Here is a 15,511-nt window from a genome sequence, read left to right as displayed (position 1 = left end):
TATTTCAGTGAAAAAGGCCCCGTCTAGCTGTCACCTTTTAGGAGAAACACCCATAGAATAGATCTAAACTCAAGATTTTGCAAGAAAAATATCACGAGCTGCACGAAATCAGAAATAGAGGAACAGAGGAAAAATCACAAAAATTTTCTTAAAATCATTCAATTATCGTTAACAATAGAACTCAAAATTAATATCCATTGACTCAAAAGGCAACCCAAACAGCTAGAACAACTAATTCGAATCACAGAACTCCCTGAAATCAATATAAATTTGAAGAAGCGTTAACTGCTAAAAGGTCCAATATGGCAAAAGTGTAAAATTAACTCAAAATTGAATTTTAAAATGTAATATTTTCTGCAGGTCCAAGACGCTTCCAAACGCTCTAGAAGTGGTCTCGATAATTGAGACAAACACCTTTAACTTGGAGTTTAAAATAAACGGCTTTGAAAATGCCACAAGTGATCCAAAAAAACTCGATAGCTTAGCGAAAACTTTTTTCACACCTACTTTTTTCGCTCTCTTTCAAAAATTCAACATGAATAAAAAAAACCATTCTCTCCTCTATGCTCTTCAGCAATTTGATCCAAACACTTTGTTTTCACGCATTTCAATTCCTGTTTTAAATACACGCCAACAAAATTACCGATCAAAACAGTCTCTCCACCGGTACTCCTCTCAAGACGGTAGAAAAAGACGGTCCCAATACAATTTTCAAATTCTTTGAATCTTGAAAACATAAGGCCACAATAGCTCGCTTTCGCTGCCAGTAACAAGCATATTGCATATTTCTATTTTAAAAAGTGTTCCAATTTAAATGCAACTTCCATAATTTTTAGAAACCTTTCGTGATTCCGGCTCTTTTGAATATTGTAAGTACCGTAACGGGGAAAATAAGCTTTCATTTAGTATATCATAATGATTCTGAAATCCAACACAAGACTCAAAAACAAATTGAAGGAACACAACCCACCAAAATCGGGTGAATTGCTCGCGATGGCCCGATGCGAGTGCGCCTAGACTATCAACTACGGCTGCTTTACTTTATCTTGGGGGGGGGGGGGGGGGGCGGGGGTGGTGGGGGTCTTCCGAGCAATTTCGGTGCTCTGCGCATCTTAAAAACAGCTAAAAAAAATTAATGCCCGGCCTAATACCTTGGGGCTTAAAAGAATTATCCCGTTTCTTTTGAAGAGCGGCCAAGCCACTCAAACGAGTGAAAGAAGAGCAAAAGCCAAGCATTTTTTGCATAAAAAGACACTCCTCATTCGAGAGAAATTAAAAGAAACCTTCGGAACATAGCCGGCAGATTGCCGGAAAATAGCCGCGATAGACGATTGTGGCTTTCCTCCATGGAATTGAAACAACTAAAGAAATAAGATAGATTGGCCACCAGTCCTTTAATAGACCACTAGACTTTTTGGGTTAGATTCGGACTGTCATTTTCATGAGACATAGGCTCTATAAGGATAAAGCCCTAAAAGAGCTTTTTCAAAATTAATATTCGAAATCAAAAACTCAAGACTAATACTCAAGAAATAGGGCATATACGATTGGCACTACTTAGATGCACACTATTGATCTTTAACTAGTAAATGATCATAAAATTTAAAGTTCATTGCTTCGCGGCTATTAATAAAAGGAGGGCAGTCTGTTTAAAAAACATCAACACTTACATCAACGGTAGTAGCTGAACTGACATTTCCACTTGGACATGGGAGCTCCGTTTGGACAACCACAAGAGGAGCAGAAGCCAAACTTCCACTGCCACCAGCTGCACTCACAGGAGGCATCCGGGAGTCCACGTAATCCCCGCACACACCATCAGTCAGAAAATCTCGAACAAGGTCAGAGAAAGAGTCCATATCAACTGCTGTAGACTGAAATAAGTCAGGACTGCTATTCAGGCATTCAAAAAAACTTCCAGAGAAATTCAAATTTTTGACAAATAATTTCTCGCAATTACACTTACTGCGCAATTACACCAAAAAACTGTACAATTTCGTGTTAATAGCAAATCACAGTTTAAGAGCTCTAATATTTTCTTTAAAATCTGTGACAATTTGCTAGCTGTTTACCCAACAAAGGCTGTTTGGGTCACACTCTGTCTACCGGGTAGCTTCGGCCAATCTGACAAGGCCACAAAAATTGTTGACAATTCGCAATGCACGAGGTACATTTTGATGGACAACAAAGTTCGAAAATTGCTGGAAAAATTCTAAAAATCTATGTCACATTTGTGCAGGTTCGCTCTTTTTACCGCCATGTAAAAGCCAAAATTTCTGCTTTTCAGAACAGTACACAGCCAGTGAGTTATTGCACTTAAGTTAAATTCGCTTAGAATCCGTCAAAGAAAATAGACCATAAAAAGCCGTAAATACCAAGGTGAAAAAAGAATACTGAGAACAATTATGGATCGCCAATTTGAACAATTTTGCGCCGGCGCCCAATAAGCTAGAAACGTAGCAAACCTGTTTAGCCCTGACAGAAGTGAGAGCATTGTAGCACTCGTTATTGAGCTCAGTGATCACTCTTACGACTGCCTCGTGCAGCTCCCGCATTTGCACAGGAGTGCTCGACATGTAGTTGTTTCTCCCCTCATCTGAAATCCGCTCTTTCACATCCAACAAACGCAACTGCAGACGATTCAGCACCTACAAACATTACAATCGGTCAGAGAATTTAAAATGTAATAAGTACAAAAAATTCCTTCCAATTTTTCTTAGATTATCTCAATGTCTTTTGGGAATTGCAGACACTGTAGACAACAGAAAAGAACCATAACTTTTTATGGGTGCAAATTTCACATCCGCAACCTGCCAGATGGTAGTCTGAAACCTTAACAACCATACTATACCGGCTTTGCTATCTCAATTACAATCGGCTTTATACTAGCAACAGACTTAAATTTCGGAATGGGAGCAATTTATATCGCGCACAAATATAAATCAAGCGTGAAAAAGTCACTCTATATTCTATATTCTAGAACAAAAGCGCAAAAATGGTCAAGCAAAAAATTTGCATAAAAAGACACGTTTACAATGACGTTAAGCAATTAAAAGTTATGTTCTAACCTGAATTGCTCCATTTTCAGGCGAAGCTTCTGCATCAGCCGGCCCCGTCTTCAAATTCTCTTGCAAAATCATGAATTTCACTTTGTGCTCAACAAGCTGCTTCAACTTATCTCCCAAAGTCTTCAGTCGCACTTCCCGATTTCTGTACATGTTGCAGTTGTCCACAGTTTGCTGACCTTTCCGCTCCGCCAGGACCAGCGAATCCAACAGCGACTTGTAATGGTCCTGGAGCTCCGCCACCTCGTGGTTCTGATGCGACGTTATCGAGCATTTATAACAAATAGGCGTCAAACATCCCGGCGAACAACAAAACAATTCCAGTTTCTTTTTATGCTCAAAACAATTCAAACTTTCATTGACTTCACGTTGTTGCAACTTCTCAATTATCTGGACCACTTTGAAATCTTGCGGAAGATCAGTGATGACCAGATCCACAAACGTCGATTTGCAAGAAGGGCATTGGAATTCGTTGTTCGAATTGCCGTCCAAGTTCAATGCCGCTTTCGAAGGTGTCAATGCAATATTTCGTAACTGAGACGAGGACAACTTTTGTAAACAAGGTAAACAAAACGCGTGTAAACAGGGTAAACATCTTGGGTCATTCATTTGGTTACTGCAGATTTGACACGTGATGAGATCTTTGAAAACGTCCATTCTCAAATTTTTTGTTTATTTTTAAATTATTTATTTTTAAACAGCGTTTAACACAAGGCTCAAGAAAAGCAGCAAGCAACGGCAGAATTAATTCAGCAGCAGCAGCAGCCAATATTAAAGAAGGTTTGTCGTCATACGACCAAATGAAACTAAATGCAATGGGAGGCAAGGCAAAGAAAGGAAGGGCTCGTAATAGAGATGGGTTATTAAATGAGAGAAGTTGGCTCTTCTAACAAACCAGCCAAAACAAATCCACCCCACAAACAGAACCTGAAAAACATAAACATCCTTACACACCAGATGCCAGTCAACAGGCTTTTTCGCAATGTGCCGTACATTGTGTTTGACTGAGCTGAAATTTAAGCTAATCTTCTAACGGTATATCTTTTACTCATACGAAGACCTCTAGGCCCTCACTATTTTTAACTATCAAAACCCATATGTAGACGTTTTTATTTTAAAAAATACAACTAGGATTCCGTCTACCATACCAAAAATCTACCAATACCATACCGATGGTATAAAATGGCAATATAAGCGTACAAATGTAACTACTGGGAGTATAACCTAAATTTAAAATTAGCCGGGAAATTGCTGAAAAATAACCGTCATTGGCCCCTTGACGCAAATCTAACCCTAATAACCTAATGCACTAAAACAATTACCGGTCTTTACTACTTAACTGAACCATCAACAATTTCTCGGAATATTAAAGTCCTAAAAACAAATATAGGTTTAACAACATAGAGACATGTTCTTCTTAGAACTGTTCTTTTTCACTGTATGAGGACTCAAGGATCAATCAAATCAAAATTTTTCTTCGAAACTTTGAAATGGATGTTTTTTGTTAGTGTTAAAACAAAACTAGATAGTGCAACGGGGGGGGGCTGATGGGAGGTGGGGTGGGGGGGGGCCTGATCACATTCAATAAAGTGCCTCAATTAGCTTGAGTGCATTCAAAGCTCCGTTCAGTTGGAACAGTGAGTGAGGGGAAGTCAGGCGGGGCAATTTAATTCGCGCAGTCTAGATAATTTTGTATGACTGTCAAACGTGAAGTCTTGACTTAATGTGCAGCAAAGAACAGAATCAAAAAGAACAACGAATAAAAAGGCCGAAAAAGCAGTCCTGAATTACATACAATCCAAAGAATTGAATTACCTAAGAACCTGACAATCAAAAAAGCAGAAAAAGCAGTCCTGAATTACATACAATCCAAAGAATTGAATTACCTAAGAACCTGACATTCAAAATTTTTCAAGCAACATCAAACGACAACAGTCAAAAAGCACATGATTATATATGCGCAAAACAGCTCTAAAACTATTAACATTTTTTTCCCGAAAGCTAGAGTTTTCAGAAACTAAACAACATTTTATATAAATATCGACATTGCACTCTAGAATGAGTACACAACATAACCAACTTGACGAAATCAATAACATAGAAAGCAAAGGTGTAAATACAGACATTTGACAAAATTCAGAATCTTCTTGAGGATTCGTGGCATCAAAACAAAAAATCACATCTACATACAACAATCCGTAATCACAGCACAACATAACACTTTGGAAGCCATAAAACACCGATAAGCAGTTCGGTTAGGTGAAAAGAAGACAAAAAGAACAAAAAACTTTACAAAAACAGTTCCTTTTCATTAAAAGAAGAACATTTTCCTTTCACAAAACAGTTCCTTTTTAGTTTAAAAACGAACATGAGGGGGAGGGGGATTTTCAACCTCTAAGAACCGCTCTTCCCACCATAAGGCTCCAAAGCAGTTTCTGTGAATCGCATACTTGGAGACTAGAGAGCTGAAAGGCTCTGAGAGCACTTAATGACCGCTGGGCGCTGGCTGTTGATCCCGTTTTTGAGGACGAAAAGTCAAATGTGTCAGACGAGAAAGTGGTCAAGCGAAAAATCGCACAAAGAGACGGACAGGACTAATATAATTGCTACAAAATTCGTTTGAGAGCAATTAATTATGTACTTAAATCATGAATTGTAGCACAAGTTACAAGTTTGACTGAGAAATTGAAGACAATTACGCCGGTTAGGTTAACAGGTTAACGAGAACTGAAGCCAAAGCGATACAATCACAAAAAAGCAACGAAAGCTGACAAGACTCAAAATACAACTAAACATTATTAGAAGACGTTCATGACGAAACCATGAACGAAGATGTTGAAACCATTAATTTGAAAAACGAGAAAATACAAACCAAATTACGTTGGACAAATTGCTCTCGAACAACAGGCGGGGCAATTTAATTCGCGCAGTCTAGATAATTTTGTATGACTGCAAAAAATTTCAACCTTTAAAAGTAATTTGAAAAAGACTACGCTGCAGAACTGCTCCCTTTTTGCTTACTACTTCAGCGTTATTAAATTCACTGCTCTATTTTGACTTCTCATTGACATCAAAAAGTGTAAAAAAAGTGTGAATAGATCTTTAAAGACAGCACATCAATACAATACAAATCCCTTGGCTAAAAAAGTAGAGCACGTAAATTTTGCGATTTCGGCGCAGTATACACCTATTAGTCCATAGTTTACTTACAAAAATTTTATCTTGACTAATTGCCTTCGGGCTTTATCCTGCTTCGGACAGGTTACCTAAAATACCATCTCAATGACAAATGAGCGCACGTGAGGAAAGAGCAAAATCATTCTGTAGCTCCAGGAGTCTTTGTGTAGCTCCGAGAGTGAAATTCATTTATTTTAAAGAATTTTAATTTTACTTTTAACTTTAATTTTAGATTTTGAAAAACGGGTAACATTTTATAAAAATAAAGGAAAACCTGAAAGCAAAAAATGCTCGGTGGAGTAACAAAATAAAAGATTAGGGATGAATTTCGCACAGTTGTAGTTTCACTTTGCAATTTAATTGTCAATGAGTTCCGAAAAAAGCAATCAAAAGTCTGAAAAAAAACATTACTTGTTCTCAAAAATAAGCAATTAGCCAAAAAAAGTTTTTTAGAGAACAAGAAAGTGCTATATTTTTTGTTTCGGAGGCTTTCAAAATCAAACACAAACTATTCCTTCCTACTGTATTTTAAGAGTTTGTTTTAACTACTAAAACAGCAGGCAAAAAATTGAGACTGTTCCCTTCTACTCTACTAAGAGTTTCTACTTAACTGAACCATCAACAATTTCTCGGAATATTAAAATCCTAAAAACAAATATAGGTTTAACGTTATAGACATGTTCTTCTGAGAACTATTCTTCACTGTATGAGGACTCAACAATCAATCTAATTTTTTTTCGAAAATTGCATCCCTTTTAAATGGACGTTTTTTGTAAGTGACTTCTTATATGTAATGATAAAAGGCATAATACCAATCAACTGTTAAAACAGAACTAGACAGTCAAATTTCTCTGAGCCCAAGAATTGTTTTTCAAAACGATGCATTCACTTTGAAAACCAAGTTTTTGAAATGACAAACATACCAGGCAGATTGCCGGAAAATAGCCTCCGTTGATTCCAATAAGCATGATTGGGATTGAAAGAATAGATATTGAAAAAAAAAGATTTTTGTACAAAAACATTTTTAAAGTCCGATTTATTTTGATGGCATTTCGTAGTTGAACATAACGTACTTCTGTTTCTTAGAGAGAGGCTACAGGGGCTACTATCAATACCAATAAGCATGAGATGGTAACTAAGACTTATAGGAACGACGTTCAAATAGCGGGCATCTAAAATTGGGCTTTTTGGGTTTATCCCGTTTCTACTTCTGACTTCAAGTTATTAAACTGACTCTGTTCATTTTGAATTGCTTTGCTGAGCAACTGATGTTCAAAATCACTTTTAGCAGAATGAGAGAAGAGAAAAATCAGCCTAGAGAAGTCAAAACGATTTCACACAAAATGTTGAAAAAGCGGCAAAATGAGGTAAAGCGAAACATTTTTTTATTCGACGAAGTAAAAAAAAATAGGAGCGCTATAATAGCCGGCTGAGAAGATGAGGGCGGCTATTAAACATGAACGACTAACGTCCGGCAAATTGCTCTCAAAGGACTGGTTGGTTTCATCAGTAGCTAGCCACGGTTTGGTGAGGCTAGCTTTAGATTAATTGAAGGGGCGTGAGATAAGCGCAGCGGAGGGGGGCAGCTCAGCGGGGGAGGGGGATATTTGACTGCACGGGGCCCTTACGGGCTAAGCGATGTGCAGGGATGGGGATTGGGGCTGATGAGATGACGAGGTGGGTGTAGGCTCAATTTCAAAGAAGCACCTTTCACACCATAAGTATAAGTCCCCAAAACAGTTTCTGTGAATCGCGTACTTGGAGACTAGTGAGCTGAAAGGTTTAAGAGAATTTAAAACCCACTGCGCGCCTCCTGTTTATCCCGTTTCTGAGGACGAAAAGTCATATGGGTCAGACGAAAAAAGGAAAGAAACCCCAACCGACAGAGATAGAATTTTCCATAGTGAGACTCGACTCTGCAACCTCTAGTTTTCTAGCCTTGTTAGTAATTAAATCACATAGAAAAAAAAAACTTCAATGGAAGTGCAATCTAGGAAGTGCAAAATTTTAAAAAGTTTCCAAATTTCGCAGTGGGAAAATGCTTAAATCAATTTTTTGTCTTTCGAGTTATGTCATGCAACCTATCTTCAAGACTTCGTTGGCCAGTAATTATCGTTAAACTCAGAATAGGACAAAAATAATCAAAATTTTGATACTGGTCAAAATTTGATCAAAATTTTCAAGAGACAATACAGTATCACTATTTCAAGCCTGAAATAGTTTCACTGGCTCATAGATCCATAAACTTGGAACATGACAAAAATTTTCCAAAAATTTGAAAAAACTAAATTTTATCAAAAAATTGCTACAACTCGAGTCATTAAAACATTGATAACCATTCCATTATCTCTAGAAACTGAGCAGCAGCTTATTATCGAACCCTGGAGGAAGTCCCTGTGACCCTGGCGCCGTTCGCTAACCCCAAAAACATATCACAAAAACACTAAAAATAGATAGGCTTTAATACATAAAGATGACAAAATTTTACAAAAAAACTAAGAAGCGAGAAGCTGTATACAATATTTCCTTATTTCTGACATTTCATTTCTGGAAACCGTTTTAATGCCAACAACCAATTTTTAAACTAAAACAGCGAACAAAATAACAAATTTAACATTTTTAAGTATGAAAAAAATACAAGACTTTTCGTAGCTAAAAAAATACCAGAGGTAGTTTGGAATGTTCTGTGCTACACACAGACTCTCACGTCTTTCGAGTTATGTCATGCAACCTATCTTCAAGACTTCGTTGGCCAGTAATTATCGTTAAACTCAGAATAGGACAAAAATAATCAAAATTTTGATACTGGTCAAAATTTGATCAAAATTTTCAAGAGACAATACAGTATCACTTTTTCAAGCCTGAAATAGTTTCACTGGCTCATAGATCCATAAACTTGGAACATGACAAATTTTCCAAAAATTTGAAAAAACTAAATTTTATCAAAAAATTGCTACAACTCGAGTCATTAAAACATTGATAACCATTCCATTAACTCTAGAAACTGCGCAGCAGCTTATTATCGAACCCTGGAGGAGGTCCCTGTGACCCTGGCGCCGCAAGAAATCAAAAATCATAAATGCTAAAATTTTACAAATATATTTTAAAATGCATAAATTCGTGATATTAAAATCTTCAAAAACATTCCATTACAACTATTACAACTATTCAGTACCATATTATCAAACCCTAGAAGAGGTTCCTTGGCTCTTGAGGCTGGAAAAATCTATAAAACGACAGAACATTTCAAAAACACTTGAAAAAATTGCAAGTCTAAACAAAAAATTGCTAAAATTTGTGATATTAAAAAATTGAAAACTATTCCATGGCCAACAAAGTTTTTCAGTAACTTATTATCAAACATTTAAGGAAGTTTTCTGGACCCTGGATAATGACAATAAATGTCAAAAACAAAAAAAAATGCAAGCTTTGAAAAAAAAAATGATAAAATTCGTGATGTTTAAATGTTGAAAACCATTCCATTACCTCTAGAAACTATGCAGTAACCAATTATCAAACACTAAAGGAGATTTCTAGACACCTAGGGCTAAAAACATATAGCTCTTAAAATATTACCAAAACATATAGCTCTTAAAAAGGTCAAAAAAGTACTTATGTCTTGCAAAAGACCTTTATCAACTTTAACCAGCCTATATTTTAGATTGGTGCACCAAAAAAATCAAAAAATGACAAAAAACACGGACAATTGCAACATTTTGGGCTCAAAAACTCTCAAAAATGACCTTTTAAAATTAAACTACAGCCTTCCCAGTAGCTCCACCACACTAAGCGGGTCTAGTAAACGGGGCTAAGGGCTTCTACTGAAACTTAATGTCCACTGGGCGCTATCTGTTATCCCATTTTAAGGACGAAAAGTCAAATGGCTCAGGCGAAAAGTTGTTCAAGCGAAAAACCGCATAAAAAAGACCAACAGGAATATAATTGCTGCAAACTTCGTTACAAAGATGAGCACTTCAAAATAACTGATACATTATTTATTGTTTTTGTGATGTTTTGGGGGTTAAGACTGAAAATGAGCGATTCATTTTTATTGTTTTTGTAATATGTGCTTGGGGTTAGCAAAAGTTTTGGTGTCAGCGAAAATTGCATTAAAAGACCAACAGGACTAATATAATTGCTACAAATTTCGTTACAAAGATGAGCACTTCAAAATAACTGAATCAAATCGTTCGCTAACCCCAAAAACATATCACAAAAACACTAAAAATAGATAGGCTTTAATACATAAAGATGACAAAATTTTACAAAAAAACTAAGAAGCGAGAAGCTGTATACAATATTTCCTTATTTCTGACATTTCATTTCTGGAAACCGTTTTAATGCCAACAACCAATTTTTAAACTGAAACAGCGAACAAAATAACAAATTTAACATTTTTAAGTATGAAAAAAATACAAGACTTTTCGTAGCTAAAAAAATACCAGAGGTAGTTTGGAATGTTCTGTGCTACACACAGACTCTCACGAGCAGACAAACTTGTTAAGTCCTAAAGTACACATTAATTATTGTCTTATAATAGAAATCTATTCGCATTCTTCATTTTTTTTATTATAGGTTTAGGCATCATAAAAGTGCTCAACATCAATTTCTACAGCTGCGATATGCGATATTGTCACTTCATCACAAAAAAATCTTTAATTAATATTTTTTTTTGAAAAATTTATCAGTTTAATATACACTCTGACAGCAAAGTTAATAGGTCTTGTGAGCACAACACCATGTAAACGGATAGAATAAATATAAGAACTTCAAATACAGCTAAAAAGACAAAATAGAAGATAAGAATGATTGCTTTTGCTTGCGTGGTATTATTTCATTGTTATTCTGTATTCTTGATTTAGTAATAAATTACACAAAACATTTGAAAATCTCCACGATTCCTACCCCATTAGTACTAATCAATTTTCACCAAAAAATGGACCACAACAATAATGTAAAAACCAAGTAATTGGCATTTGCTGGAGATTTTTACGTTTATTTAAAAAAATAAGATCATATTTACTAATATTACTCGAAAGACTGATCTGTCCTTTTGCCTCGCTTCCCTCTCAAATACAGAGTCCTTGCCTTGTCGTTATCGTTAAATTCGCCTTTCATTCTATTTTTCATCATTTTTCTGTCCAAATTCGTCAAATTGTTCGAGTTCTGATCCCCTAGGTCAAATATATCTCGTATTGCTGGATTGAGAGCTAAATGTCTGTTGATACCAGTCCCTATAACCTCTTTGAACGCCTCGTAGAGGAGGTAGCTTGAATATGAACTGATAACCAGAGTTTCTTTCCCAAATTTAACAGCTTCGACTTTGAATGTTTCACCATCCATATAAGAAATTGCTTCACGCAGAGATAATTTCTGAGCTTTTTTGTCTCGCTTGCTAACAACATTATTTCCCTGACGCGCCAACTCGCTGAGAAGATCATACAATTCGTCAAATTTCTGAAATTTCTTATAAGTTTGGCCTTCAGACTCATTCATAGTTTCGTATATTAAGGCTACCATTTTACCGGCAGCGAGCCTTAATTCCTTGTTGTCTTGGAACTCTTCAAAGATTTTTAGAACTCTAAAGAGCAACTTTTCTCTATTCTCGACAATTCTATCTGGGCGAAACTGGATAGCTAGTACACACCAACTTTCTAAAGCCCAGGCAACTAGTGGTACGACTTCCTTGCGCATTGTGCCACAAATAACCATTTCCAGATTGGCCAAGAGGTTTTCATCATGCTCTGAGTCAAGGCTGAAGAAAGAACACAGGGATAAAATGTACAGAAACCTTCCACGCGCTTCGAATGAATGATTGGCATTATTGGATGCATCTAAAATATCTGCCCTGATTTTGTCAGTTTCTTCTGACATCTTCTCGGCGCCTGATTGGATGTACAAAAGCAACAGTAGGTTGCTGGCAAACTTTGATTCTGTCTTTTTGCCTTTCTTGAGGCTTTTTAAGGCTGCAAATGCGATAGTCTCATGTTGATTTTCAAGCAACTCAGGGATATAATTAGATGATAATGTTGAGCAGAGACAATTCAATGCCTTTTCTCTGTCATTGGTCGTTTTACTTTCTAGTAAACTGACAGAATTCTGAAACTTTTCTTGAGCGGCATCTGTTAAAACAGATTGATCTGGATCCCCGATATTGTCTTCATTTGACATGACACTTTGTGCATCGCTTTCTGAGCAGTTAGTGTCCAGCTCATCTTGGCTATCAGCTGAGTAATACCCATGTCCACCTTTACTCGTCTGCGCTCTGTTAGCATTATGCTTAGTACGCTTTTTACCCATTTCGGATCATTTACTTTAACTGAAACATGAAAGATTTATTTCTGATGTTAAATTCTATGGGTTTTTCCCATTATACCCCCTCCTCAGCGTAGTCGTTGTTATTGTTGGGGTTTCGTAGTTGCCTGCAGGGATAAAGTCTCAGTCATCTTTATTTAAAAACTTATGCTAACTTTCCTGCACAAATGACAGTCGCAGAACAATTGCCACGTGCAGAGACTTTGTTCATCAAATCTTTCATTGACAAATTTCCACCTGAAGAAATTTTATTTATTCTGGTGATATACATTGTACATAACTTTGTATTAAGAAATACCGAAGCACCAGAAAGGGACCTCCTCTGGGCAATAGTCCTACAGAAGCTAGAAGCCCCACAAAAGTTACAGATAAGACTAGTATACAAGAAAGAAATCTGAACTCATACTAGAACACGGTATCGAATAAATTCTTTTTTATCAACAAAACCTTGAGATGATCTGTGGAACGTTTTAATGATGTTTCGTCTCCGCAAACCGGATCAACAATAAAGCCAATACTAATCAAGTAATTCAACAGAACGCATCCTCTCCAGGCCAATGAACTCATATCTGAGGCTTTATTCAGGCGTGGTTTCTTGAAGAGGCCAGATGAGACGCTCCTCGTAGTAAGGCAATCTTTCACGTCACGCTGATAATGGCTGTTCAGATACCCAGTAGGCAATTTAGCGTTGACCGATTTCAAAACAAATGTCAATAATTCTAGGTATAAATCGTATTCACTTAGGATAGTAGATTCTGAGAAAAGGCAGGATACACTTTCTCACTGTTTTCTGAAAAAAAATCAACTTAAGCAGTTTTCTCTGCACCATATAGATACGACGTAACTAAGAAGATATAAATCCATAGATTAAAAGACCATATCGAACTATCGGTTCGGTAAAAGAACGGTGATAGAGAATGAGAACGTTTCTACTCACGGAATTCCTGATTCTTTCGACCGCAAACACATGCTTTGAAAAGCGTTTTACAACCTCATCAATATGAACGTCGAAAGAAAAGTTTCTGTCTAAGTAAATGCCCAGGTACTTCACAGATTCTGAGTTTTTCAACCTTTCATTTTGAAACATAATATTTATCAAGGTTTCATAGAACCACATGAGTTCAGATTTTTTAACGTTCAAATATAAATGATTACAAGTGATCCACTTTTTCAGGTAACCAATGCCAGAACTAATGCATCTGTCATCCAGAGTTTATGCAGAGTTTATAGGTGTTGTATCAACCGCAAACATATACATATCCAAATGTTTGCAACTATTAAGAAAGTTGTTCGTATATACAATGAAAAGGGGAGGGCCGAGTATTGATTACTTTGAAATCTGAGAACGCTCCATTGATGAACACAGTTTGTTGCCGGTTCAAGAAATAACTGCGAAACCAACACAAAATGACTCCCCTCACACCAAAATTTTCCAGTTTCTCAATCATCAAATCATGATTAACGGTATCGAATGCTTTACGAAAATTAAGGAAAATACAAAACTATTTGGTTGACATGTTAAATTGAAGTTTTTTAACAATCTATGCGATTGCCAAAACTGTACTACTTCTAGTGCGAAAACCGAATTGATTTTCATTGAATCGCTTGTTCATAAAGCTATACCCTCTGTTATACAAAGAAGAAGACTTTGCTAACAACAGGCAGGATTGATACTTGTAAATAATGGCTCACCTAAAACGTTCAGCTTTTTTTGTGAAAAGCGGAGTTACGCCTGCCTTTTCCAGACAATCTGTAAAACTTCTTCGAGAAAATAAACTGTTGATAAGTGCAGTTAAAAGTGGCAAAATCACTGGAAGTATTGATTTCAGTTTTTTACGGAGATTCCATCAAGTCTAGTTGATTGATTAGGATTAAGTGCTGTAACTATTTTCTCTACATCTTTAGCACCCACTGAGAAAAAAAACATTGATTTTATTGCGGCTGAGCTTAACAACTCAGAAATCAAATTGAATAGCGCTTCAAGGCCATTTCAAGCCTTAAAGCTAGAATAGTGTGACAAGCGAAATTTAATGCTACATTCTATCGACGCCAAACGGATTTGTTCATTTTGTTCAACATTTGTATTTAGCAACTATTATTAGTACACAATCGTCATTCATGAAGTCAAACTATGACTCGAACTCGAACTACCTCAACCACCAGCAAAACAATACTACGACTTAACAGTATTGCATCAGATTCTTTGCGATTGGATTGCGAATCAACCTGTTATTGATACAGAATATTCGACAAAACTTCTATATGGTTAACAAATTTCCCATAACATCAAATCTACACTGAAAAAGTGACGTTATGGAAAAGTGTTCACATTCTGTCGACATCATTATCTACAACCAATCAACAGTTGAATTTGACATGTAAATTCACGTGACTAGCAGCATAAAAGGAGCTTGAAAAACTACCAAAAATCAGTTGAAACTTGTGAAATTTGTCTTATCAAACTGACATACAGTGCGTATTGAAGCACACTTTCTTGAGCGGTAAATTACTTGTTATCGTGTCTTGTTTCTGTAGATCATATTAGTGATTGTACAGTTTTAACTTTACTTTGACTTGTGAAAAGAGAATTAACTTTGATATTCTCAAAACTTTCTTTCTGAGGAACGAAGTTCCTAAGTAAGAGAAACTTTGTGCAAAGCATAAAGTCAGTTTCTCTTACTGGCTTTAACGAAGCCTAGTGCAGTTCACTGATTGCGTTATTGAGCAATTGAGTGCGCTGAGAAGCACAAAGTGCGAATTTGGTTACATTTGTTAATTTTGACTATCGGGAAAAAGTCTCCGAAAATATTAACACATCGGTGACGGAAATTATTTGCCCTAACCAGTAACTAGGACAGTTACCTAGAGCTGGACATAGGGGATTTTGCAATTTCGAATTATAACTTGAGTTATTAACCAAAACTCGAGCAGAAATTGAATGTTTCAATTTGAGT

General features: G+C 36.3%; 2 protein-coding genes across 2 annotated transcripts in view; both read right to left on the bottom strand.

Moving 5' to 3' along the window:
• LOC142336169 (uncharacterized) overlaps nt 1-4,098 on the bottom strand; it is a 31,212-nt gene extending 27,114 nt beyond the window's left edge. The window contains exons 1-3 of the mRNA XM_075384789.1: nt 3,069-4,098; nt 2,466-2,648; nt 1,671-1,874 (exon numbers count right to left, since the gene is read on the bottom strand). Coding sequence (XP_075240904.1) covers nt 1,671-1,874; nt 2,466-2,648; nt 3,069-3,722 — 1,041 coding nt within the window. The 5' untranslated portion in view covers nt 3,723-4,098. The remainder of the gene's footprint in view (nt 1-1,670; nt 1,875-2,465; nt 2,649-3,068) is intronic.
• Nucleotides 4,099-10,894: 6,796 nt separating this feature from the next.
• On the bottom strand, nt 10,895-12,581 carry LOC142337039 (interferon-related developmental regulator 2-like). Its single transcript, XM_075386082.1, has one exon. It carries the CDS (start codon nt 12,540-12,542, stop codon nt 11,271-11,273), a length of 1,272 nt encoding a protein of 423 aa, XP_075242197.1. The 5' UTR covers nt 12,543-12,581; the 3' UTR covers nt 10,895-11,270.
• Between the last annotated feature and the right edge of the window lie 2,930 nt (nt 12,582-15,511).

Source organism: Convolutriloba macropyga, chromosome 3 (genome assembly GCF_964194025.1).
Source record: "Convolutriloba macropyga chromosome 3, txConMacr16.3, whole genome shotgun sequence".
Lineage (NCBI taxonomy): Eukaryota > Metazoa > Xenacoelomorpha > Acoela > Convolutidae > Convolutriloba > Convolutriloba macropyga.
Note: the sequence above shows the minus strand (reverse complement) of the source record. Positions and strands in the feature narration are given on the sequence as shown.